Source organism: Natrix helvetica (genome assembly GCF_964273705.1).
Source record: "Natrix helvetica genome assembly, chromosome: 4".
Taxonomy (NCBI): Eukaryota; Metazoa; Chordata; class Lepidosauria; order Squamata; family Natricidae; genus Natrix; species Natrix helvetica.
In genome coordinates, this window is record NC_138550.1 from 129,509,597 (window position 1) to 129,537,438 (window position 27,842).

Sequence of the window (27,842 nt, forward strand, 5' to 3'; positions counted from 1 at the left end):
CTTATTATTCTCAGGCCAAATGATGCAGTGATGCTATTTATCATTCTTCTTTCAAACAGTAAAACTGACAGTTATCCACAAATATAAAAAGGAACTCAAAGACATTAGTAGTTACCGGAACAACAGATAAACAACATACAGCAGCTTAAATTCAGGCATATTTTGTACATAACTAAAACCATTTGTAGTTTTATTGATATTTTGTGGAGTTCACATACTTTTTTGTACAGCAAACATAACACTGTAGGCCGCAAGAAGCTGCAGTACTATTGTTTAATAGCAGCAAGTTATATTTTTATCAGGGTATGTGGACAATAAATAGTCTGTTTCTTTGGATATGAATGTCTAAAATGAATTTCTGCTGCAGCTTCATAATGTGATAGCTATTTTACAGAGCTTATACACAAAAATATATATGCAATCTTTTGTCTATATTTTATACAAATACAACAGTAGTTTGTGAATACATTGTAAAGTACATATACATGATAAGCAACACAAATTTCCATATCACAAGATAGTAATTTTAAATGAAATACACAAATTCAGTCTGGAATGCATTTTTCTATTTTGACTCAAAATCTGTATCACTGAAACTTTTTAGCACACAAGTTCAAACATTTCTCACTATCTAAAAATATAGTTTCAGCAATCCAAGCTTGTTTCAGATGTTATCCTTTTTATGTTAATTCCCAGTCTGTCAATATTTAAGAGCTTTTATAAACAAGTATGTTCTTCACTTCACACCATATTTAAAAGCCCCATTCTGTTTAGTTTGGATGATAGGTTTATTTGGGCATATATGTCCAAGTTTTTACGTTTTGCAAGTGTATATGAAAAAATTGTGGTATACAAAATTCATTAATGACAAATTAAGTCACAGTATAAAAATATACATATATAAATCTAGTATAGGCCTTTCTCTATGGATAAAAATACATCAGTCTAAATGAGACAGGGAGATTTGTAGCACCATGAGGAGTTGTATCCCAAGTTATATTAGCAGCATGATCCACTATATTTGTAGGAGTGTTTCTGAGAAGATAAACATTCATTCTGGTTCAATTGTACCACTGATGAGGATACTGAAGAATCTTTTGCATGCAGTTAACAATAGTTCTATGTTAATTAGGGTTAAATACTTATTGAAAGTCAAGGACTTTCAACACGTGGGCACCTTTATAAAGGTGAAGGGTATGTTAATCAACATGACTTACTTTAAATGATCTCTAATTTCAAATGGGTGGTTAACTTACTGTATACTGATATGATGTTGATAGGCAGCTGTCATTCATTTACATTTAATGTAAATGTAGAGATCTTTGTACTCAAAGGCACATTATTTTAACCTGATCAACCAGTGTATGAGACAAATAATTAAGAGCTTCATTCTTTTCGTTATATTAATAGACATAAGATCAAGGTATGTTGAATTTTAACAATAGCATTGCATGGCAGGATATCACACTTTGAAATTCTGTTTATTAATATTCTGAAGATTTCCCTTCTATGAATACTAAACTTCACTAAACTTAAAAGGTACTCCAAATGATATGTACAGGGCGGACCTGTTAGTCAAAACCCTGTGCTTAATGTCATTCCCATTGAATTGTATGGGATTTCGCTATCAATTGTGGGCACATGACTGCAACCTCCAAGTTCTATGTATACACCTAAATATGGTTAACCACTCAATTATTGGACTGATATTAAATGGCAGTAAAAGACATGTTTAAACGTGTAAACCTACTGTAAAACTCTTTAAAAAGACACTCTAGTTCTGTGCAATAGAGCAAATTGATAAAAAAAGAATACTTTATGATGTACCTGTTAATAGTTACACTGTTTACCATATTGTACCCAAAGCATTATACCAAAGGCCTGCATATGTCATCTAATGGCACTTGAAAAAGTAATATTCTTTTAAAAAAGCAGAAAGCATAACCTGCAAGAAATTTTTATAAGATTTATATTTTTGTTTTGAAAGTGCTATATCTTGTATTATGTGTAACACAGAAATTGATCGAGCTTTAGTTTAAAACGCACACTCACACACACACGCACACACACAGCGTAAAATACATAAAGAGCTCACTAGGTAAAATATCCTGAAAATATGTACTCTTAACATTCATTATTAGCTTAATAAAGCAATCAGGTCTGGCTCATGTTTTAGTCAGTATATGGTTTTTGGAAACCTCTACTGTCAAATGAATAAATCACTCTATTCCACAATTCACGACTAATAAAACATAAGCAAATTATATATATATGTATATACATATATAATATTTTTAAATCCGTAGCATACAAAGTGTGGTGCATGAGCAGCCAGCACACACAACACTTCATTCTTAAGAGTTAACCAGATAATTATAAAATAGGCTTTAAAATTGAAATTTTAAAGTTGCCAATGTCTCTGCTTAAATGATAGTCATAAAGCACTAGTGTGTAAATAACGCCCATACTGTCATTCTGCTTCCATATATTCATACATCTTCAGTGACAGTCACACAAGGTGTAGCCATTTAGTAAAGTACTAACTGAATGAGGTTCAATATCTTGTCTGAAATTCTATTGCTAATTTGAAATGCACCTGTTCTCTAATTAATCCCATTTTAGAACCTGAAAGAGCTGCCATAACAATATGGACCTTTAACATGGATCAAGGATTACTGGAAAAACAAGTTCTTGTTTTTTAAAAAACAAGGTAACCAGCAACTAATACTGAAAACAGAAAACATTGTTATAACATGATTTATACATACCAACCCTGTCAAAAATTATAAGTAATGTAGTGGTAAATATGAAAAACTTTCACTTCTTTAATGAGTGAAATTTTGTTTTAATTATCTGTCTAATGACAGTATTTTCCTAGGAACACAATTATGAGTAATGAAAAAATCTGGGATAAAGACAATGAAGCTGAAGCCAATTCTATTTTTAAGGGTTGAAAGTAATCACTATCTACAAAAAAGGCACATAAGGACATTTACATTTCTTGTAGAATATGAGTCCTTTGAAAAGACAAAGACTTTTCCTTTCTGAAATCCCCCAACCCCTGGGATTAAAATAACGGTGCTAAAAGCCTGAAAAGCAATATTGAACAAATCATTCCATTAAAGATACATTTTAGCAATCTGTTTCATAGAAACTAAAAGAAGCAATCATGCAGCAGAGCTAATGACTACTTTGAGAAATTATTCTCACAGCATATTGGAGCAGCTTACAAAATTTGAAAAGGTATTTTCCTTATTAATACATCCTTATTTTAATGCCTTTGGAACAAAACACTTATAAAAAGTTACTATTCAGTAATAAAATTTAAATACATCAGTATAAAATAGTAAAATCATACCTGCATATTGTTCCTACGATAAAGTAGGAACTTATGATACAAATATTGGGAGCCAAAGCTCCTTAATGGGAGCAACTTTGTTTCTGTTAAATATATTTCCTTTAACTACTTAACACTCATGTATTTAACCACACTAATGAATAGACATAATTATATGATTTAAAAGTCTAAAGGTATCAGTGGATATGTTTCCAAATTACAGCAAAAGTACATTTTCCATTTTTATATCACAGTTTTTCTTTCTTTTGGTTATTGGGAATATAAGAATGTGTTTTGAAAAGAAATAGCAATTTGACACACAGCATGAATAGCTGTTTTGCTATTAGTTTTTCTAAATACCTTGAATATTAAGTAAAAGTGGCATAAGCAATATGCTTTTACTTCACTCCTGAGAGTCCTGTTTTAAATTCTTGGCATTGAAAAAAAATCACTAGCCAAATACCCAGGTGTGGTAAGGAAGATTACCATCAAAGGTCTTGCAGAGGGGATAATATATGTCATGAAATACAATTCAAAAGTGATTAGCTCCAATGTAATTATGGAAAAAACATATTTGTGGATTTACATTCATTTTCTAACTTCAATTGAAATCAACATGTGAAACCTTTTGGTGGATTTTGACTCATCTTTTAAATGAGAATAGCAAATGATAGCTATTTACAGAATGATGAAATATAAATATTTATATTTCAAGGTAAGCTCTTAATTTTGTCTCTATTTAGATTTGCCAATAAGGCATACTTTTTTTTTTTGCCAAATCGTACTTCTTTGTAATTGCACTTAAATGAAGCAATACATTTACACCCTTAATTGTGAAATTATTTAAGAAAAAATAATAGGTCCTTCAGACCTTCTTAGAAATCTACATGTAAAAAGCTTAACAATTTTTCATACTGGTAACAAATGTACTCATTTATAATTCATTGTTTCAATTGTTTTATAAATTTTTCATGAAACTGAATTTTTAATGTTTTTTTCCTTTCTTAAAATTATCAGAAGAGCCACATTTAATTACCATAAAAATTATCAAATCTCAATGAAGCTTTAAAATAAAAGATCCATAACATTCTGGAAATATTTTTCCATAGACTTTTTAAAAATTGGCAGTGAGGATACAGATTGTTTTAACAACCAGAGTAAACAACTGTGAACAAACACATTCAAACTATTTTAAAAGTTAATTTGAATTTTATACTGGCTTAATGAGACTGGTACTGTACAAAAGTAGATTTACAAATGACATAGTAGGCACTACAGTATTTAAAGTCATCTAAGGCTTTCTACAGATTTGTCACAAGGCCATTTTCGCATCTTATTGGAACGCTTGATGAAAACGTGGTAGAGTTGTGGTTGTGTTTAGACTGCTAGTGAAAGCTGCAGACAATGAGTGAAGAGACCCAAGACTAATACCATTACCAGGGTCTTGAAGGTCTTGTGCCTGTGGAGGAAGCTGAGTCATAGATGAGTGTGCCTCCTCTTGTGAGTAACTCATTCCAAGATTTCCCACAGAAACAGAAGGATTAAAAGGAGGTCCATTTACTGGTATAAAATTGAATAACTGAGAGAAGTCCAGTGATGGGGTATTTAGAGGTTCACTTATAGAAACAGAACTTTTGGAAAGAGAAACATCCCCAGATCCATCATCTAGTGGACCTACTTGAGGATCCAACCCTAACTTAGAAGATGATGCTCGAGAATCTTGGGATGAAGAAGGCATACCACTTTGCAGTTCCATTAAGTAACTTTCCATTTCCCCTTTCAATGGCTGGTCTTTCTCAGTCATAGAAACTGTATATGAGGTAGAACTGAGTGGATATTTTAAAGAAAGCTGGTGAGAAGGATGGATTGATTCCATATCTATTGGACAAGGCATTCCTAAAGGTAATGATGTGGCAACCATTTGGTGTGCAGATGTTGAACTCTGCATGGACTGAAGTTGTGTGTTGTATAGATTTAATTGTAGAGTGTTTGTAAATGGCTTTGATGTCAGTTCAGTGGAAGATAAAGACATCACTGGAAGCAGCTCATCCTTTATAGGCACAGAAACACTGCAAGTAAATGGGTCAAGAAGGTCCATTGGCTCTGTTTTGACCTTCAAAAGTTCTTGATTATGACTTTTCTTCATATGCCGTGTTAGATGATCCTTCCGGCCAAATCTCTGTGCACAATACTGACAGAGGAAGTCCTTTCTTCCAGTGTGTACTACCATGTGTCTTCGGACATCCTTTCGGGTGTAAAACCGTCGATCACAATGTTCACACTGGTGTTTTTTCTCCTTCACTCCACCTGATGATTTGCCTGCATGAGTTTTTAGGTGCTCCAGCAGTACGCCTGTGCTTTCAAATGTCTGCAAACATACTTTACAATTGAGATCACCACTTGTTGCAGCATGCAAAGCCAGGTGACGCTTAAATCCAAGCTTCGTATTGTAGTTCTTTCCACATTCTTCACACTTAAAGGCCTCTTTATTGGGATTATGTGTATGTAGGTGATTCTTTAGATGATCTTTTCGATGAAACATTTTCTCACAATAGTTACACTTGTGGGTTTTCTCAGGAGAATGAGTAGCCATATGCCTTTAAACACAGATATATTCTGTAAGTATTTATTTTGACCAGAAGGTACATATGCTCATTTTTAAGGTACCTAAATACTTAATATTTTTGAAAGAAATTTACATTACATGTCACTACAGACAATACATATCATACTAAAATGTAGCAACACACATTATAAGCTAATTTATTCAACTGATACTTTAAAGATTTTAAGTTACATTAACATTTTATTATGTAGTATTACTTATTAGAGCCATACCCAAAGTGCTCAGTCTATTCATTTCTTTGTAACAACTTTATATAACTGAAATGATTTAAACTTGTCTCTTCAAAAACACACACACAATATTCAGATTTGTTTATAATATTAAGCACTGTAGTTTATAATTGTACAATTTGATGTCTAAATTAACATTTCCTCTCAGAAAAGTCAGCTGAGTGTACACAGATATATATTAAAATGGCCAACACATAATATAATCTGAAAAATAAATAGAGTTTAATACCTTAGTAATTTGTACTTAGAAACAAAGGCCTTGGTGCAGTCTTGTTGTGTGCACTTGTAGGGCCTCTCTCCTGTGTGAGAGTATGAATGAACCTTTAATTTCTCAACACTGTTAAAGGCCTTGTCACACAGTTGGCAAGGAAAGTTTTTTCTTGGTTTGGATTCACCACGCTTACGTTTCCCTGAAGGGACTTTCTGGGTATCTCTTACTTCTGACAAATCACCAGGAATGACAGTGGCCATCGCAGCCTAAACCAGGCCTTCTTGTTGGACACTTGGGAACTGCCCAACTCCACTAAATGATTTAGCTTTAGATGGCTTCTCAAGTTTCATGTGGTCGTTAAAGAAAGCAAAAGGGGACTGGAAAAAAAAATAAGAAACAACTATTTGTAACTACACTTAATTTTGAAGTTTACTTGCTATGTGATGCTTTTGAATAAAGCATATATAAAATTAGGTTCAGCTGGTCTAATGTAATATATGTAGGCGCTTTTTAGACTATTTATTACAGCTCAAAATTCACTGCTCAGGATGGACAGATCCACATTTACTCTGAAGTACCTCATACTGCTTTATAGGTTTTTGAACTAATTTATCTGTTTCATGAAATTTTAGAATCAAAATTCAATTTGGCTAATATATACTTCCAAAGGATTGTTGTCTGAATCATAGCATTGTGAAAAATGAATGCTATAAGATACAGCAATAAGGAAGTAATGCTACAGAATAGAAAGAAGGTCTGCATGTTTGAAGGGTCTCATGTTTATATTATTAATTTTACTTTTTACATCTCTCATCTTCATATAAAGTTGCAAGAGAATTAGAAGTCTTATATAAAAGCAACAATCTGTAAAAAATAGAAAAAAACCCCAAACTTTATATAAAAATAAAAGCATAACAGGCAATCCAAATCATTCTTATTATTTGCAAATCAGAAAATTTTTAATCAAGCTCCTTCTTTAACATCTTATCCTGAATATTTTTTTAAAAAAATATTATGAGAATATTCACAGATGCAGATCCTCCAGGTATATTCTGAAGTTATAAACTATTCAGTAAGTTTTTTTTCTATGCAATGTTTTAACATATGAAAATGGCCTAATATTTATTAGCTAATTATTTAGATATCTTATATCCAAATTACCTAAACCTAAGTATTAGTACTATAGGTGCAATTGCTTTAATTTGTATCACTCTAAGATAGGTAAAATTAAAATGGGATCACAGATAGTAAGGCCACAGAAATAGATTGGAATAACTGACATATAGTTTCAAAAAAGACAAATATAAGTATAGAAGATGCCATAATAAGCTGAATAAAGCTTAGTTTCTTCACAGAATTTGATATATTTTGTATAGTCCTTCTAATTGGTAAATCCATTTTTAAAATGTCCAATATCTTAAAACAGGGGTTACAAACTGGTGGCCTGCACGCAGGATGCGTCACGTGCAGGTCACATCCATCCCATCTCCGTGAATGGGGAAAGCATCACGTTACGGCAACATGATGTGGTCAGTTTGACACCCGTGTCTTAAAACATATATTAAAAATGACAAAAAACTGTAACTTTCCTGAAAAAGGTAGTTTCTTGTAGAAAACACAAATTAACCTAACATTTTTCTTCCTGATTAACTTCAATTTTATTTTAGTTTTAAAAAATTGAATCTGATTTTTTTCTTTTCCTTTTTTTCTCTTAAGGATGTATTTTATATATATTAAAATTTGGTTATTTGCAGAATAAGCTAGCTATTTAGAACAGAAGAACCATTTTTCACTAAGATGTGTTAAGAGCCAGAAAATAGATAGTAAAGATACTTCCTCTGGGTTATGTGGCTTAGTCAGGCAAGACGTTATCAGATAAATCAAGAAACAAGTATGGCTTGTCCCTTCTTACCCCATGTTAGATTTGAAGCCTAAGAAACCTATCAAAAAGGGCTGCGTGAATCCTGAGTTGGGGTTAAAATGAAGTTAAAAACCAACCTCCCTTAGAGCAACCAACAGCAGTGTTTGCAGAGCGCATAAAGGTAGCTTTGAAAGAAGGGCAGGTAGGGGTTGAGGGAGATTGCAAAGAAAAAAACCTGATGAATTATCCTTATTAGGTCAGTAAAATTAAACTCTGCCCACCATCTGGATCAGCAAATTGTCTAGACAGACAAGAAAGTTGGACCCTCAGCTTGCAAATACTTAATCAGAGAAAAGGAAGGGAGCCAGGGACAAGTACGGAATTACGTATATGCCCATAGTTTAGGCTGTAATGCTTACTAAGACTGTTGGGCAAGAGCAGTAAATTTAGCCTTGGACTTCTATTTACTATCTTAGTTAGACATTTTATTTTGAATGTTACTTTGAATTTTGATTTGAATTTCTGATGTTCCAACAGTCAAATGTTTATTTTTAACCAGTGTTCCTGAATTTTGAGCAGCTGGTTAAAATAATTTCTGCATTTCTACATCTTTGAATAATCTAGTATTTGCTTTCTGTTAGTTGCTAGATGTCTACTTGGGTCTCTACTACAAACATAATATTGACTCCAATACTTCTGTAAACATAAATTTCAAGCAATGGAGTGTAATGGATTTTTCCCCGCTTTCTCTCTCTCCCTTCCCTTTTGACATCAAAATCTGTTCTGGAAATTTATGGAGCTTTCATTTGCATGGACATGGTTCTACAGAGTTGGGATTACCGTATTTTTCAGAGTATAAGACGTACCCTTTTCCCTCAAAAAAGAGGCTGAAAATCTGGGTGTGTCTTATACACTGAATACAGCATTTTGTGCCTCCCGAAGCCCCACCCCCTTCACCAAAATGGCCGTGCAGAGCCTGTAGAAGGCTTTCAGAGAGCTCCTGGGGGCTGGGGAAAGCAGAAATGAGTGAAAAACAGGCCATTTTTTGCTCAATTTCCCCCCCCCCAGTCCCCAGGGGTACTCTATAATCCTCATAAAGGCTATGCATGCAATATTCGTGTTGGTAGATGATCTCTGGAGGGCCAGAGATAGGGGTTGTTCCTCTATCCTGGTCCTATTAGACCTCTCAGCGGCTTTTGATACCATCAACCATGGTATCCTATTGCGCCGGCTGGAGGGGCTGGGGATAAGGGGCACCGTTTTGCGGTGGTTCTGCTCCTACCTCTCCGACCGGACGCAATGTGTGTTGGCAGGGGAGCAGAGGTCGACCCTGAGGCCGCTCACTTGTGGGGTGCCGCAGGGGTCGGTCCTCTCGCCCCTCCTGTTCAACACATATATGAAGCCGCTGGGTGAGATCATCCATGGTTTTCGGGTGGGATACCATCTGTACGCTGATGATACGCAGCTGTACATCTCCACCCCGAACCACCCCAACAAGGCCGTCGAAATGATGTCCTGGTGCTTGGAAGCCGTACGGGTCTGGATGGGAGACAACAGACTTAAACTCAACCCCTCCAAGACGGAGTGGCTGTGGCTACCGGCCCCCCGGTTCAACCAGTGGATCCCATCGCTGGCCACTGGGGGTGAGCAACTGGCCCCCGTGGAGCGGGCGCGCAATTTGGGCGTCCTCCTAGATGCCCGGCTGTCTATGGATGACCATGTGGCAGCCGTGGCAAGGGAGGCGTTCCACCAGGTTCGCCTGGTGCGCCAATTGCGCCCCCTATTGGACCGGGATGCCCTTTGCACAGTCACTCATGCGCTGGTGACGTCCCGTCTGGACTACTGCAATGCTCTCTACATGGGGCTCCCCTTGAGATGCACCCGGGGACTGCAGCTGGTCCAGAATGCGGCCGTGCGGGCAATTATGGGGAGTACGAGGTACTCCCATGTAACACCTCTCCTGCGCGAGCTGCACTGGCTCCCTGTAGTCTACCGGGTGCGTTTCAAGGTGTTGATTACCATCTTTAAAGCGCTCCATGGCACAGGACCTAGTTACCTGCGGGATCGCATCCTGCCCCATACATCCCTGCGACCAATTCGCTCTCACAGAGAGGGACTCCTCCGGGTGCCGTCCACTAAGCAGTGCCAGAGGGCGGTGCCCAGGAGTAGGGCCTTCTCTGTGATGGGCCCAGCCCTCTGGAATGACCTCTCCCCCGACATTAGGACAACTACCGATCTCCGCTCCTTCCGCAAGAAACTCAAGACCCACCTGTTCCGACTAGCCGGCCTGGCTTAAATTAGAACTATATTCTCTAATCCCCCTGGCAATTTTAAATGATAAATTTCAAATTTTAGGGTATTTTAATTGTTTTAATTTTATTGTTACTGCTTTTAACTTTATGGCTATTTTATTTATGAATTGTAAAATGTTTTATGTATATTCCTCCTCCGTGTCATATGCTTGTATATTTAATTGTACGCCGCCCCGAGTCCCTTCGTGGAAAGGGAGCGATTTATAAATCGAATAAAATAAATAAATAAATAAAATATTTTTGACAAAAACCAGGCCCATTTTTGTGAAAAACAGGCCATTTTTTGCTCGTTTTTTTTGGGGGGGGGACCCTCCCAGGAACACTCTGCGAAAAAGGGCCGTTTTTGGGAGGTTTGCAGAGTGCGACCCCCCCTTTTTATTTTGCCTCTTCAAAACCTTGGTGCGTCTTATACTCCAGTGCATCTTATACTCCCAAAAATACGATAAATATTTATGTCTCTCTTTTTGCCTCTCACTGATTTTGCAGTGGATAGACTTTTGTTATACCCATGTATACCAATTCACAGGTTTAGATCCTACAATAAACTTGAGTTTAGTAAGTTCATCATTCCCACTTTTCTCCTTGCAAAGCAGGTCTCCTCTTGAACAATTTAAGTGGACTGTTAAGTAAAAGAAAATTACAACCCATCTCATATTGTTCAATAGGGGTTTCAAATATTCAGAGAAATTTTTAGAGGAAAAGGTATGGCAGAAATAAGAAGTGCAATGCTTTTTCATATGATGACTTAATTTACTATGTGATCCAAATGAAGTTTTTGCTAGCTGCTACTACTGCTATGTAGCAAGTATATAATCAATGTAAAATATCTTCTTTTTGTATAATAGCCTTTGTTTAGTAATGGAAAAAGTAATTGCAGTAAGTAATTCTTTTAAAATATACATGATTTTTAAGGAAAAAGTATTCTAAAGAATACATATTTTAAAATCCAAATGTTATAAAAATGAATTATTTTAGGTGTTCTCACAAATATCAAAATATTAAACACTTTAGATAAATAGTTTAAGATATGGACAGATAATTTTATTTGGTCTTAGGTAGGCAGATATTAACTTTTAAGTACATGAATACTCCTAATCTTTCAGATTTATTCTAATTGCAATTAAAGAGGCTATGGAAGTTTTATTTATCACTTTGCAAATATAACTGATGAATTCTTTATAAACATGTTTTAATGCTATGACTGGTAAAACTGCAGCTATACAGTAATAATTATTTTTAACTCAAAAATGATGAGGAAGAAATGGCATTTAAGGAAGAAAAAAATATCAGGTCCACAAAAGACTGTTGATTGCTTAACAACAATTGGCCACCAGAAAAGTCTGAAATCATTCTAAAAACTGAAGTACAGGAGGATGGGGTTATTTATTGGTAAAAGGGTTTGATATACAATTTGTATTTATCAAGCACAAATTTGTCATATCTTAAACAATTCAGTATTATAACTGATATGCTAAGGGAGGGAAGAACATTGAACATTTTCAATCATAAAAAAGTAACTGATACCTGTCTTAAAGCAATAGAAGGCCTAGTTTCTAAGACAACTGAATCTTAACCAAATTAATAATATTGGTATATATGTTGCTCTGTAAATTTCAATATTTAATTCAATTAGACTGAACTTTAGAATCTCATTTTTAAATTATAATTCTACTCAAATTAGTAATACAATCATAATAAGTCATTTTTTTAAAAAAAGCTAGCCTTGTAACTATTCTTATTAACACTAATGCCTATTTAACTAATAAAGTATATAAAGATGTGGAACTAATAAGTGAAACATTGTAGATTCTATTATGATGATTAAAGAACACTAAAAAAACCTGTGAGTAAGCAGAGAAAGAAAAACAATAAAACGCAAGAGATTTTACAGAATTGCATTATGGAGCAGGAAAGAATTGACATCTTGTATTGCTCACTATTTTCCCATTAGTTAATCTTCACATTCTTAAAAATAAATGCACCTTAGGTTGTGATGGCCAACAGAACCCTTACCTCTCAGACTCTACATTCCCATTTTGTAAATTAGCTGTCTCCAACATATTTTTCCTGTCCGTATTTAATATTGATCTTCAAGCCCAGCTGTGATAAAATCTTTTTAGAAAATTCAACTAAGGGTAATAAATTAAACTCTTCTTTCTTACCATCTCCCCTGTTCTTTGTATTAGTTGGCTTCAAATAATGCTTCAGCAGAATTTTGTTGGAGAAAAAGGGACAGTGATTTTCACCAATCCATTCTTCCCACTATAGCATATCCTACAAATAGGGAATTGGCCCTATCAGTTTAAGTCTGCTTTCTTTTCCCCAGTGCACAGCATATACCAACAAATGTTCATTTTTTCAAGAATAACTACAAAAGTTCACAGGACACATAGGTGTTACATTCATTGCATCTTGGAACTATGCAGTATAGGTTCCATAATATTAATAATATGCTACATAATAAGAGCCTCGGGTTCAGATGAAAAAGGAAGCATTTTACAGGTAGTCCTCAAGCTCCTGAAGCCTCCGGAGGGCGTCTAGGGGGAGTGTTGTTTTCACTCTCCCCAGGCTCTTAGAAAGCCTCTGGAGGCTGGGGAGGGCGAAAAAAACTGTGCCAAAAGCAGGGGGGGGGGGCTTGCTGGTCGCGCGCACATGTCACTGGGTCGCACACATAGCATTATTGGTGTGGCACGCTGCACATGATCCCCCCTGCGTTCCCCCTGCTTTGGCATGGGAGCCAAAAAAGGTTAGCCATTATTAGTCTATGGGCTGGATGTGACTTACCATCTGAAATCATGCAGCCTGTGATCCCCAAAAGATGTACATTTATTCAACCCATGAGAGAAAGGAAAATAGCACTTATTGCCTGCTGCTCTAAACTTATTTGATTATGAATTAATTAATTATGAATTAATTATGTGAATTCAAGTTATAATAAAATTCAGAATTATAGGTCCTTTAAAAAACAAAACAAAAGGATTTGGGCCTGGATCGAAAAAGGTGTGGGCATGTGAATTATCTGAAGAGAAAACTGATCTTCCCTTAAAATTACATTATTGAATAATACCACAAAAAATGATTGGTTTTCGAAAGCAGTAGGGAGTGAGGGTTTTTTTTGGTAGAGAGTGAGAAAATATATATGAGGAACAGTGCAGAAAAAGATTATCAGAGAAGTTCTCATGTAAATGATGAACAATGTGCATAGTGTTTTGAAGCCCAGCTGCTTTTGGTTCTGTTATCCCTAGGGTAAATTTCTAAATAATTAAAACACTAGCTTATTATTTGTAGTTGTCAAATATTGCTAATTCAATTGTGGATGTACAGGCTGAGCAATGCAGACAGTATTTAATATTGTTGCTCAAATATTACACTTCTCAAAGACCAGCTGAAAAAAATTTGAGCAATGTCTATCTTCAGCTTCAGTACACATTATTCACATTCGTTCTTTCACAACTGTAAAATGAATAATACAGTAGCAACTACTATTTAAAATTATATAACAAAACAATACTTTCATATATATATATTATACCATTTTAAAAGATGTTCATACTCAAAATAGTTTTATGGTAGCCTCTGTCAGTGCACACCTGGTGATGGGCAACGAAGATAAAACTTCAGATTTTGGTCTTAACCAGTTCCACTGACATTTCTAGAAGTAAACCAGAATCTACTGCTTCCCATTTTTGTTGATCTGAAAAAAAAGAAAGAAAAAAAAAGAGCTAGACATCATATGATCCAAATATTTAACACAATTTGTACTGAGTTTCTGTTATGGCAGCCTACATGGTACCTTTATTTTATGAACATATAACTTGCCTTTCTATTTAAACAATTTTCAGGAAAATAGCTGAATAAACCAACCATGTAAACTGTTCACGCCAAACATCTTGAAGTTAGAGAAACATTATATAGCAACAGATATATGTATAAACACAACTCGGTGCATCAAATATTGCTATACAAAACATGACCCATTAATCTAAAAATCAAACTTGGAAATACAAACTTGGAAATAACTGATTAAAAAAACCCCAAGGTCCAGGATTGCATTGACAAGACAAGAAAATATAGGACAGTGTTTTCAAAAATGCATTTCATGGCATATAGTAAGTGTTAAAAGTGAATCAGATCCACGTTTCCAGGGCTGCATTCATGATAGTTAAATAGTCATTTTTCAGCTGACAGATATTGGATTATGTATACAAACTGCAGTTTTAGATGTATTTGTTGAGGAAAAGATATATGTACACCCATGATTAGAAAAAAAAGTTATTTCAGGAGTACAAAAAGTTTTGTTGAAGAAACAAGTGCCTAGAAATGTATTACTGCATGAAAAAGCATACTCATTTTAAGCTCTGATATTCAGTAAAACTTTCACATGCTGTACGCTGCATTTCACTTTGTATTATGCCTGCTTACAATTAAGTTCTATACCTCTGCATATGTTTTGGTCTGTCAGCTTCAATCTCTTTTCTCTGCAGGTTAGGTTAACAAACTACATCAAACCATACAAAACAAATCAAATAACATTACAACTACTATCTTTTCTCCATCACCCTCCCACATGACACATAAATTACTTTACTGAAAGAAGCCTGTGATAATGAGAGTCTCCTCTATGGTCTTCAATTTTCGATGCAACACCAAGGTTCTTCCCTAGTCTGCTTCTGAAAATTCTTGTTAAAGCATACTGTAGAAGCATGAAAAATGAACAAACATGATATATCACTCAAGCAAGGTACTGGTTTCAAAATAATGTTATGGTGACACACAAGCTCATACATCCAATGTTATTGTTTCCATGTATTAAAAAATATCTCCGTCTATTTCAAGTAAAACTTTCTATATATTCTGCATTTATTACTATTATTGGAATATGCAGAATTTGGTGCGCATGAAAGGGAAAGCTGGAGGAAAACAAAATTATTCACTAAAACAATAGGACTTCATTTAAGTTGACAATGACAGATATAGTTGTCATAACTAAGGACAGATAAGGACAAATCTTCCTATATTTCATACATCTATTTGATGTATTGGGATCAATAATTCTATGTCCCTGTATTTATTCTAACAATTTTTATGATGTCTGTTAATTATAATATATTTGATAGTATTAATGATGCAGCCCTTTGTTTCCACAACTATGAAAACCTGACTGTCATCAAATTTAATTTCATGGTATGCAGAACTTCTAAAATGTTAGTGTCATTCATTTATGGTAATTTTTAGCAAGCCAACCTGATTACTAGAATCACATAATATGTTAAGCAAAATGACCAAACATCCTTTATAACTTAGCTTTATGTGTGAATCCAGTCTTACATTATCACATCTCACTATAAGAATATACTCCTGCTGCATGTGACAAGGACAATGATGTCTCTAGCTTGCTAATTATTTACGGGGATTCTCTGAATACAAAGTATTTCTGATCTCCTGCAAACTTTAATATGCATTCATGACTTAGAGTTGAACAGTTTAAAGTGTTTTATAGGTAACATAATCTAATGTTCAGACAATATGCTTAGTCATTTTGCAAACTAGTTTGCAAAAAGCATTACTTGGCTGTTTATGACATAGAAAGATAGTTGGCTAGACAACTATCTAGCTTCAAACACTTCTGGGCCATGGGTGGATGCAAGCTTCAGGTTGCCACTTCCAGCCTGCAGTCTCTTTTACTCAATCCGTCCAGCAAGTTGAAAAGAGACATTCTCATCTTTCCAGTCATCCTGAATATCAATCTAAGTGCTGGGACTGTAGTGTAGAGGAAAAAAGAACCTTTGCCTGGATTCACATATCATCCTAAAATAGTTTGTCTGGCTTGCGCTGAAGATGAACAACCTCTAACTTGCTCAGACACATTTTTATAAAAGTATCAATATTGTGATGTGTTTCTTATTTCTTTAAGCAATAGCAACAGTCCTTATAGGTCACATTCTTTCGATATTATTCTGGAAAGCCATGGTGTTTGTAATATCTATCAATGTACAAAGTGAGAATGGGATCGCTTTTGAAACATGACAGTTTCTAAAGAAGCATTAATTTTCCTAAAGCAAACATTCTGCTAAAGCAATTTCTCCCAAAGCTATATTTTTAGTCGGCAGCAAAACTAAAAAATCTTCTGCAGCTAATTTAAACAAACAAAAGGCATCCAACCATGCAGGTAGAGTTGTTCAGTGGCTTATTAAAAGACCTTTAATGACCATAATTCACTACAATAGACTTGGGGGGCAAAAAGTATGCCGTATTTCTGTACTGGATAAAAAATTGTTTTATTTATACATCTTTTTCAGCTATGGCAGATTCATTTTTGAGAAATATTCCAATATATTGCAGACACACAGAGGTAGCTTCTGCCTGCTGTTGTTTCATTCCAAATTTTTGGATATATATTTTCTCCAAACCAGGAAACACGTTTTTTAGATGACTACAAATTCTCCTGTTCAACACTATTCTATTGGAAGTTACTATTCATTTTATATGCATTTAAGGCATTTGTCATAAGATGACTGGACTGCCATAAGGAAAAAGCTAGACTATTCTGTAATCCTAAAATTCTACCCACCTTAGGTCCTGCTTCTACCCAACAGCTGATACTCAATCGCTGAGATGACTATTTTTAATTTCCTCTTTGCCTAGGGATGTACCTCATATAAAATTTACTGTTAATGTGATTTTAATATCTTTTATATCTGTACTTTTTATATGTGGTTTCACCCATTTGTTGTGTGTTGTCCAGAACTGCATTTGGTGGGATGGGCAGTTATATAAATTTGATAAATTAAAAAAATGACTTTGATTATCCACTCCATCCTAGGTAGCAATGCAAACTATATGTACATATAAAGAAATGGCTAACAATACTAAAGACAGATCTTGCATTGATTTTGTATGTTGTCTATATATTGTGGGTAATTATTTTTATAACAAAAAATGAACAGTTTAAAACATTACCTGGAGTAAGCAAAAACTATCTTTGTAGTTTGTTCAAAAGCTCCTATTCCTCTGTATTACTTTTGATAACTTCAAAGCGATTACCACCACAATGAACAATTAGTCTGTAATATTACTACAAAATTACTATATTATATTACTAGTAATTTTATATTACAATAAAATAAAGTTATGCAAAGCACTTGCTTTGCATAAAATCGTGGCACAGATGTATGTCTGGAAGGCTTGTGCAGATGATTAAAAATGGTTCCAGTTGCATTCATGTGTTTGCACAGGCAACTGTTCTCTGACTCCATAGACGAGTCTACATATGCATATACAATCCTTCATAGCAGTTGTATGATTCTTCCAAAGCACATGGCTTGTTCATCCTTTCAGGAAAGGTTTTTGTTTTTCAAAAGTCACTAGGACTTCAAAAATAATAATCACATTATTAATAATAATTTTCATTTTAGTAGACTAATTGGGAAGATAGGATCCTCACTATTCACACGACCATACATTTTTAGAACATTATCTTTGTGTTTTATATATATTTTTATTACACAAATTACAAGTAATCACAATTGATCTATTCCACACAGTCTGTTGCATAGAGTTTTGGTAAATTGAGGTTTCATTGTAATTTTTTTACCTTCTAATATTTAAATTAAAGACAATAACATGCTTTGTTATTGTTTAAAAAAAACAAACGTTATTGTTGAAGAAAGCCCAACATTTTATTTTTTACTTAAAAAGATATAAACTAATTGAATTCTGAAAGCACATTTTGAAATTTATATAAGTGGCTTGAATTCTAAACTTCTATACTTGGCCTAACTGTTGTACAAAGGACATAAATGATTCTTCAACATAGAGTAAATTGTAATACTTGAGTTCACATCTTCACTCTTGATACTAAACTAATACCTCCATTCTCCAATTTTGTGTTCATTGAACGTGTAAAATTGCATACCTAACAGCAACATTTTTAAAAAGTTCCTGTTGATGCTATGGATTACAGCTGAGAAGGCAAGACCTAATGAAAACCCTACTGAAAATTTCTCCCACTTCAATATTAAGGCTTTTTTTTAAAAAAAGTATCCTAATGATTCTATTACCGAACAGTAATATCTGGTATAATCTTTATTTGTGGAGCTTTGTTCCAGGTAACTCTTGGAGGCTTGTACTAAGATGGGATGGGAAGGGTTTCCTAAACCAGCAATTAACCATTAACCACTGATAGGTAAAGTATGATTATGTTCCTCAAAGTAATTCTTTGTTTTAATTTCTGTAGATTATGCACTTGTATATAGAAAAACAAATTGCTGCATAAGGAAGCAGTCTTACCATAACAGCGACTTCAAACTAAAATATCTCAGTGAGGCACACCCCCTTAACACCTACTTATGCAGGTGTTAAAAAATATAACTTCTCTTTCCTTTCATATTATCATTATTACATCAATGTTAATGAATTATTTAAGTAAAATTCTTCCAGGCAATGAAACAAGAGATTAAAATTATAATATTATCTCATGCTATATAAATTCTTAAATAATATTTATTTGCAACAATCGTAGGATTCTTTGGACACCAACAATTCTTCAACCATATTGCAAACGTTTATTTTACTGTTATTCATCTTGAACTTCCATACTTGATAGTCATTTATCAAGGAAAAGGTCAAGATCTTCAGGTTGAGAATTCTTTTGGAACTAGCATTGTCTGTGGAAGTGCCGGTTGTCCTAGACTTACAACTATTCGTTTAGTGACCATTCAAAGTTATAACAGCACTGAAAAAAGTGACTCATGACTGGTTTTCACCCTTACAACTGTTGCAACATTCCTATGATCATGTTATCAAAATAGAATCGTTTTTGAAAGAAATTACTAATTTATACTTTTATAAATGATATCAGTATATCTTTTCAGAAATACAATTATTCTGTTTTTCTGCATTAAAACTGATAAATACATCAGTTACAAAAGCTTTCAGGGAATGTCTTTCACATTTGATTTGATATTAATATTGCAAAAATGCAGAACTTTAAAATGGAATGTAGATTTCAGTGTAGTACTGTATTAACTTTACCTAACACTATATTGCCTGTTCATTATTTTTGCAGTTTGCCACACTATCTTCTCAGTTGTAAAAGGCAAAAAGACTGCAGAATAAAGAAAAATGCCTTAGCATTAAAAAAAAAAAACCAGCAAGGAAATTTTGGATCCAGTTCACTGGACTCATTTCTCAATTACATTTAATTCTTTAATTATGACGCAAGATCAGAGTGCTCTTGTGTCTAGAAAAACTACATACATACAGGACTGCTCACTGTCTTATGCAAAAACTAGAATCATATTAAATTGCACTTGTTTTTGCAGTTCAGACCTAAGCAAAATCTAATGTATGTAGATAGTTGAGATTGCTTTAATTTCTTGGATAGAGATGAGTTTCCTAAAACTTTAATAATTTTTTTAACTTAACAGGTTTCGACCACTTTAGTAAATATGAAAACTATTTATTACACACAATTTCCATTAATACTGTCTAGAATGTTATTTATCATATTAAGCAAGGATATTGTTATTCAGAGAGTATATGAAATAGTAATAACTAAATTCTTGTTATATAATTTGCATTTTATTACTGGAAGATTTGTGGAATCTACCACAAATTCATTTACTCCCCTAGAAGCTGTCTGCTATCATACGTATAACTAAGAAAACCAGTTATAAATGAATTGAGCAAACTTTATGGTTTTGAGTATTTTTTTAATACATTCATCTAGAAATAAAAGAAAACTAGGTAAATCACATACTGCAATATTTAAGTAATCTTGTGGCCCTTTAAAAACTCAAATATTTTCTGGGCATAGGCTTTCATTAATTGTAGCCCAAGCTTTTTTTTTCGTCCATACACATAAATTTTACTAAATGTATTTTGTATATATGCAAAATGAACAAGATGTAGATCCAGTTTGTCAGATAGTTAAGTCTCAGAATTTAGTTCCCATTTCAATGTGGTTTATGGTTTGCTTCCAATTTCAACTTCTTGTTATTAAAAGCAACTTGTAGTATAATGAAATCATGGATACTGAAATATAAGTTTGTCTTCAAATGCACAGTTGTAATTTTATTACAAAACCAAATAAATGTCTATCATTTTTTAAAAAAACTAGAACTTGTATTAATATTCCCTGCAACTTTAGGATAATTAAGGAAATTCCCATGTTTGTACCATACTAAAACCATTGCAAACTAATTTCATCTATTACGGACTATTTTTTTAATATAAGAAAATACAAATTATTCCATTACAAATCTTTCCCAGAATCTTTCTTTTAAGCATACATATAAATGGTGTTATGTACAGTATTTAAAACTTTGCTCAGTTTTGAGCAAAATCTAAAATACTGTGATAATACACTTTATATATCTTACACTGTAGGTTAGATTATTTCAACATGTTTTGTATGATTATTAAAGAAAATTAATCATTTTATCTAAGAATCTGGCAAAACTAAAAAGAGAAAATCAATCATTCAGAAGCCAAATTAACTAGTAAGAAGCAGGCATCAGTAAGCTAGCTAGCAAGCAAGCAAGCAAGCATACATATACAACAAGGATATATCCTTTAGTAAGAAAAAAATAATATTGCACTAGAACAGTGTTTGGAGAGACTTGTATGTAACTTCCACATTTGAAATGTCATTCATGACAAATAGTTTTTGTCCATTATTCCATACACTTAGGAGGATGTAAGACAGGAAGTAAATAGGCTTATAATATATGTTGTATGTATTTTAACCAGAATAAACAGTACATGAATAAGGCTAGCAATATAATTTTAATATCTATGGGAAAAATTCACAGTATTCCTAATCCAATTGTACATTTACTGGACCATTAATTCAATGTAATTTGAATTACATAATGGAACATTAGACTGAAACAGTATTTACCAAACATCCAATTCTATTTCGATCAAGAAAAATCAATTTTAATTTCAGTGACACAAAAAAATTAAATCATATATATCATATATCTAAAATATAAATTATTTCTGAACAAATGTGATTCTAGAATATAAGTTGCAAAATTCCTTCCCTTTGAAGTCTCAAACAAAAATATGTAGTTTAAAATATAGCATCAATAAAAAAATACTGTATCTTTGCATGTTATACAAATAATTGTGAAAATGTTAGGAAATGATTTGTCAAAGAATTAAATTTAGCAAAAAGTATCCCTATTATTTTAGAACAAAAGTATACAGTATTTCTACGATTATTTTCATCTATGTATCTTTTTTCCAGCCAATTACAACTCCTCTCTTAGTCATCAATTGTTGTGCTGATATTTTAAAAAAATTGTTTTTACAACAGCATTCTGAATTCCATAGATAAATGTATATCCACATAATGTAACATAAAAAGATACTCTTTTCAATTTTTCAAAAAATATGATAAAAACACAAATATTCCATTTATTAAAATGGAAAGTGATCCAGTTTATCCCATCATTACATAGATCATATTAGCCTTTTAAAAATTAATTTTAGCTGACAACTGCCTAAAAGCTAATGTCTGCTAAAAACTTTTAATCTGATTTCCAGGGATATTCTGCACATACACACCACAAATGTGATTACAATAGTTTTTCCAAATATATTTTCTTTTCGTTTTTTCATTTTTTCCCTTCTAAGTATGTTTCCATTATCTTTCTTCATGTTCCTATTTCTTTTTTCCCCAAGTCTCTTGGCTCATTTAGCTCCAATAGAACAGCATATCCCTAACCTTTCAGAGAGATATGAAATGAAGTTGATTCTCATTTCATATATCTTGCTCCACATTTTTGTTTTGAAAAATTACAACAGATGTCACACTTTAAATTATATCTCTTAACTGTTTGGGTATTTAGTGGTCTGGAGCAAAAATATACAAATACATGGTAAGAGGTTCATTTGGGAACAGATTAAGAAAGCTTTTTAATTTTAATAAACCTTTTTTTCCACTTATAGTACTAAGTTTTATAATTTCTACAAAGTACTAATTTCTACACATTCACAACTCTGGGTATTTTTGCAGTAATATACAGGATTAAGCAATTGTTAAAATAGATAAGAATTGTAATTTTTAACAAATATATGCATACTAGTTGTTTGAAGATAAAGGTCTTTCAAAAATTTATACCATTAACTGAAAGTACTAAGTTATATCATGGTTACCTTAGTACTGTAATTTTGGTTATCTAATTGTTGTGCAGACACAACAGACACACACAGATTATATGAATACATTATACATATAATTGTACTATCCAATAGCAACTAAATATACATAAAATTAAGACAAATTAGTTTTACTGTTTTTCAGAAAAACACTCTTCTGTTTCATCCTCAAAAATCTGCATTATTGCAAAGAAAGAACTACCTTATAACTGCCTTTCTTTCTTTAAATATAGACAATTTTTTGTTTCTTGCATCTTTTACTTAAAGCAGTAGCTGTCTGTAAACTTTTAAACATTCTATTTCAGACAAGTACAAATTATATTTGCATATTTCATTTATTCTCATAGTTCTCTAACACTTTTTAAATTGGTTAAAAGTGACCAGCCTGTCATTCAGATATTTACTAGATCCTTCTGCTGAAATCTACTGGAATTATTAATCCCTATCTTCTTTCAGAAGGATATTGTCATCACTTAAGACATTTTAGCATTTTAGTGTGACTCACTGAAGATTTGGATACTATAAACCTTTAACACATATTCAGTATCCCTTTAAAATTTAACATGTGTGAAAACCATTACAATTAAACTTATCAGATACAAATGATAATCTCTAAGTGTAAAGTACATAATTTAAAGCAGTTTTCAAAAACTTTTCTAAGTGTAAAACAAATTTACATAAATGACTGAGATAATGCATTAAACTGAGCAACTTAAACCTCTATATCAAAAGAGTAAAATTACAATGGAAAGAAACCATTTGATAAAATATTAGTAAGAGGTTGAATATCATAATTGAATTATTCATGCAACAAGCATGAATACCTAACTAAAATTTAAAAGATTTTGTGGAACAAGGTTGAATTATAAAGTAGCATGGAGAATAAAATGCACTGAAGAACTATGAAATTTCTAACATTAAAGCATAATAGAAGGTGGGATTTTATATTAATTCAAGAATTTTATAATCAATATAACTTCTTAAAACATTGTTTTAACTTTTAAAAAAGAATTGTATATTTTCAGTAATAAAATATCTATATTCTTGGAGCTCTATCCAATTTTTAAAAGATTAAAGATTTTAAATGATTAAAAGAATTTAGAAATTCACCTGTTGTTAAAAAAATAAAATATATTCTAGAAGCAAACACTTTTCTCAATATTTTACCTTTAAATATATTTAGGGATAAACAACAGTCTAATTTAATTTCATTAAACTTTTCTATAAATGGAGAACATTCATAAAACAGCAAGAAAATAAAATTCAGGTTGTATTTTTCAGAACAATTCATTTTTTAACAATGAATTTATCATGATATCAGTATACCACATAAAACTATATCAAATACTAGTTCTGTAAATCTATTTTAGACCATTTCTATTATAAAAGGCAGATAAATTTTATTTGTTCCTCTGTGAAATACAATTTAATGTGAACTCCAGAGAAATCAAGATTCATGCTCAAAACTCAGCATTAAGGTAATGGCAATGTTGAAAATTTCTATTCATGATCCGCAAATGCCATAGTGTATCATGTATTTAGGGTAAGAATGGAAGACTATATGTCTATTTCCTATTTATTTCTTTATATATACTTATGAATGTCGTGACTTTACTTGGTGATTCAAAATTGCTTATGTACTGCAAATCTCAGTTACTTAAGTGACATTCTTAAAACACATGGCATGCATCAGTTATTTGAAAGATTGTTTTTCTTAAAGTTTTTTTATTGTATTTGAAGTATTAGATATAGCAAAAATAAGTGAATCTTCATTAGTTTAAAAATAATCTACTCCTTCCCCAAATGAACTTATTCTTTAAAAATAATTGCAATGATTAATTTTTTAAAAAAGAGATAACTTGAAAATTTGGTGTTTTTGTGCAAAGTATTAAGCCACAGGATTGTTCACAGTCAATACATTTATCCAAGGAAGTGACAAGATCACAAGGCTATAATCTTTCAGTTGCTCACATAAAAGACACATTAAAACAGATGTTCATGTACACAAAATAAACAGTGATAAGTTTCATCTCAACATTAAGGTCACCTTTTGGGTAGAATACTTATCTAAATTCACTTTCTAATTTATACTGTGTAAAAGCAAGTGTGTTAGATGTGTGTGCATGAGAAAGGTGAGAGGTGTTACAATATTTTTTCAGGTATACTGCTATAAGCTTTTAAAACATATATGGTAAATTCTATATCACAAAGACTAATATTAAAAGGCACTGGAACTTCAAATTATTAGGTGACTATCAACCACTGATTCTAAAAATGTCACCTGCTTTCATTTTATATTGTATTTCAATGAAAACAACAGAGACATCATAAGCATATGTAAGGATTTCATACAAATTAGGTCCCCTAAGTGATCTAGCCATATATTTTGACCAGGTTTGAATATCATAAAAAGACATACTTTTACTTCATTTCAACTGACAACCTCCCCCACCCCTATATTGTGTAATTATCAGCTCCCGCATGCCTTCAATTGAATTTATGTTACTACAAAGGAAACTTTGTTATTCTAAGTAATTATAATGCTATAACTTGCAGACACTATTTCAGTTTCTACACATAACATTACAAAAACAATTTCCAAAGCACAATTTAATTTAAATTCAGCCACTGTACAATATAGCCTTATGGCATCACAGCATGTAAATACATAGATCCAATCAATATCCATAGGAATCACACTGGAACTAGTGCAACTCTGTCAGCTTAAGGGTCATAGTCTCCCTTCTGAGTTTAATGTGTGGCTTTACATTTTAGCAAATACAGGACAACTGCGTTGCCTTAGCTAGAGTGACATAGGTGAGGATAGCTAAAAGAGGAGCTGTCTCTTTAAGATACCCTGCTCTGTCTCTGATCCCACGTGGAAACCAACATCAGCAGCACTTTCACATCAACTTTAATGTGATGCAAAGAACACATCGTTTTTATCTGGAGAAAACTATAGATTGCAAGCTTTGTAAAATACAAACCAAGTGAAGTAGGTATGCTAGACCAAGTCACCGGTTCTCTCCCAGAATCTCACTACATGTATTTTCTGCCAGTTCATTCTAAGGAACGCTGCTGCTTTAACTCCGCATTGTACAAACAGAATGCACTTTACAAAGAGGAACCCCAAACACTTGAGATCCACAATCAGCCTAAACATATTCTATAGACAGGAGAGGTTTACATTTTTTACACTGCATTATATCATAACTGGGAGAGAGACAGAAAGGCAATCTCGAGGCAATTCATTTCGCGCCACCTCCCCTTTCTTCCATCTATGCTTCTACCACCACCCCCCAGACAAAGAAAAGGAAGGTACAAAGTTTGGCAAACGTAGCAGTTACCTTCTTCGCAATCAGCTCCACATTGCCCTAAAGCTGTGCAGCTCGTGCATTCCCACCTCCCGCCACCATTCAAGGAAGAAAGGGGTTTTTCACGTTCTCGCAGTGTCGGGAATGAGCTGTAAAAGGGCTTTTGCCTTTCTAAAGCGATCATCAACAACAAAAATAGGCATCGATTTTAACTCCTTGCTCTCCGAGAGTATTAAAAATCAACACGAAGGTGTGCGGGTTCAGTGTGATCTTTTCAGGGCCAATTCGGGAGCTCGGGCGACTTGGGGATTTTTTTTAGGAATTTTCAAGCTATTTTTAATTTTGTTATATGCCTCAGTTCTCCCTCCATTTTGGTTGTTTATAATACTGACAACAAGCTGTCCCTGCTCTCTCTCTCCGGATCTCTCCTGCTTTCAGTTAACGAACCCCGCCGCTCCCCTATGCTGCCCACCCTCAACCTTGCTCGCCTTCCTAAGCTTCTCTTCCAAACCCACAGGAGAAAAGGGAAAGAAAGCATCCGGATCCGCCGAAGTCAAAAAGGAGGCAAATTCGTTTCTTTATGCTGCGGGATGGGGGGAAGCGGAAAAAAAAACTTTTGTCCAATGAAAAGAGGGAGAAGGGCGCTGGATGTCCCAAAGTGACTCCAGAGATCCCCCTAAAGCTTCATCTGCGAGCACCCCGGGACTCCGTCCGGGAAGAGCAATCCCCTAGCAACGTTTCTGCGCAAAGTGTGTCCGATTCGGCGACACCGCTGAATTTTCATTAATTTTCTCTCATTTTGGGGCACCGCGGACTCTAATGTCTTCCGCTCCTTCCTCGCTGCTGCTGCTGCTGCTACCGCGGCTGTCACTAGATTCACAGCACAGACGCTGGAGCTCAGGGGAAGGAGGGGGTGGAGAAGACACACATACAGAGAGACGAAGTGTGTGTGCGAGGGGGGGGGACTTTTCTCCCAAGTTTCTGCAAACTCCCCACTTACTGAAACAAGCGCGCGCGGGTGGGGGGGCACTTCTTCACCGTTGCAAGAAACCCGGACCGAGGCAAAGGGGAGGGGGGGAGGGCAAGCGGGGAAGATAGTAGTCCCAGCAAAGTCTGGAGAAAGCGAGGCTTACTTTTAGGGTGCCTTTCCGGGCTGGATTCAGGGATCCCCCAAGAAGCCCAGAAGGGCTAAAAAGAGAGATGGAGCCGCGCAAACCTTCCCCATCCCTGCTCCGGCTGCTGTTGCTTCGCTCTTCGCGTCCCTCCTCCTCCTCCTCCTCCCCCTTCAGAATTTAAATAACCCTAATATTTCCCTGCTGAACCCCGGCTGCAGAACCCCCAACCCACAGCAGACTCACCCCGGGAGCCTCAGCATCCCTTCAGCGCCCGCTTCCCGCCTTTTACAGGGTTCTCCGATTTTTCTGTAATTTTTTCCCCATATTTCGGGCTGGACGCGGCGGGCCTGGAAATTGTTTGCTTTCCCCTCTTTCCAGCAGCCATTGTAGTGTATGCGCTGCGGTGCAGCTCAGCCTGCCGCACACGCCGCGCCCACACCGCCAGCCGCCCACACACGCCGCGGGTTGGACACCTCCCCCTGTCACTCAGCCTCCTAGCCGCGCCCAGTCGGTGGCGCCTTTCGCGCTCACAGCTTGCCCCGTTGGTGGGAGGAAACGCCGCTCGGGATAGGCCGGGGAGGAACCGAGCAAAGATTGGCCAGTCTGCGGCGGCTTGCCGCTGCCTTTCAAAGAGCTTCGGCCGCCTCCATTGGCTCAAGGAGCTGTCA

At 34.4% G+C, this 27,842-nt stretch overlaps 1 protein-coding gene across 5 annotated transcripts; it reads right to left on the reverse strand.

Annotated features, from left to right (window-relative positions):
- Nucleotides 1-27,651, reverse strand: PLAG1 (PLAG1 zinc finger). Of its 5 annotated transcripts, none has more exons than XM_081953006.1 (4): nucleotides 27,418-27,651; nucleotides 14,168-14,271; nucleotides 6,423-6,781; nucleotides 1-5,934 (listed from the first exon to the last, which is right to left on the reverse strand). In XM_081953006.1, exons 3-4 carry the CDS (start codon nucleotides 6,662-6,664, stop codon nucleotides 4,671-4,673), a joined length of 1,506 nt encoding a protein of 501 aa, XP_081809132.1. In that variant the 5' UTR covers nucleotides 6,665-6,781; nucleotides 14,168-14,271; nucleotides 27,418-27,651; the 3' UTR covers nucleotides 1-4,670. The 5 variants fall into 5 exon arrangements, with proteins under 5 accessions (XP_081809132.1, XP_081809133.1, XP_081809131.1 ...); XM_081953007.1 differs by having other exon boundaries at nucleotides 14,131-14,271; XM_081953005.1 differs by having other exon boundaries at nucleotides 14,110-14,271.
- Nucleotides 27,652-27,842: the final 191 nt, after the last annotated feature.

Excerpts from the sequence above, each read along its gene's own strand:
- PLAG1 (XM_081953006.1), bottom strand. The coding sequence starts at position 6,664 with ATGGCCACTGTCATTCCTGGTGATTTGTCAGAAGTAAGAGATACCCAG. Across the intron at positions 5,935-6,422 it reads TCTAAGTACAAATTACTAAG|GCATATGGCTACTCATTCTC; the intron begins GTATTAAACTCT and ends CTGTGTTTAAAG.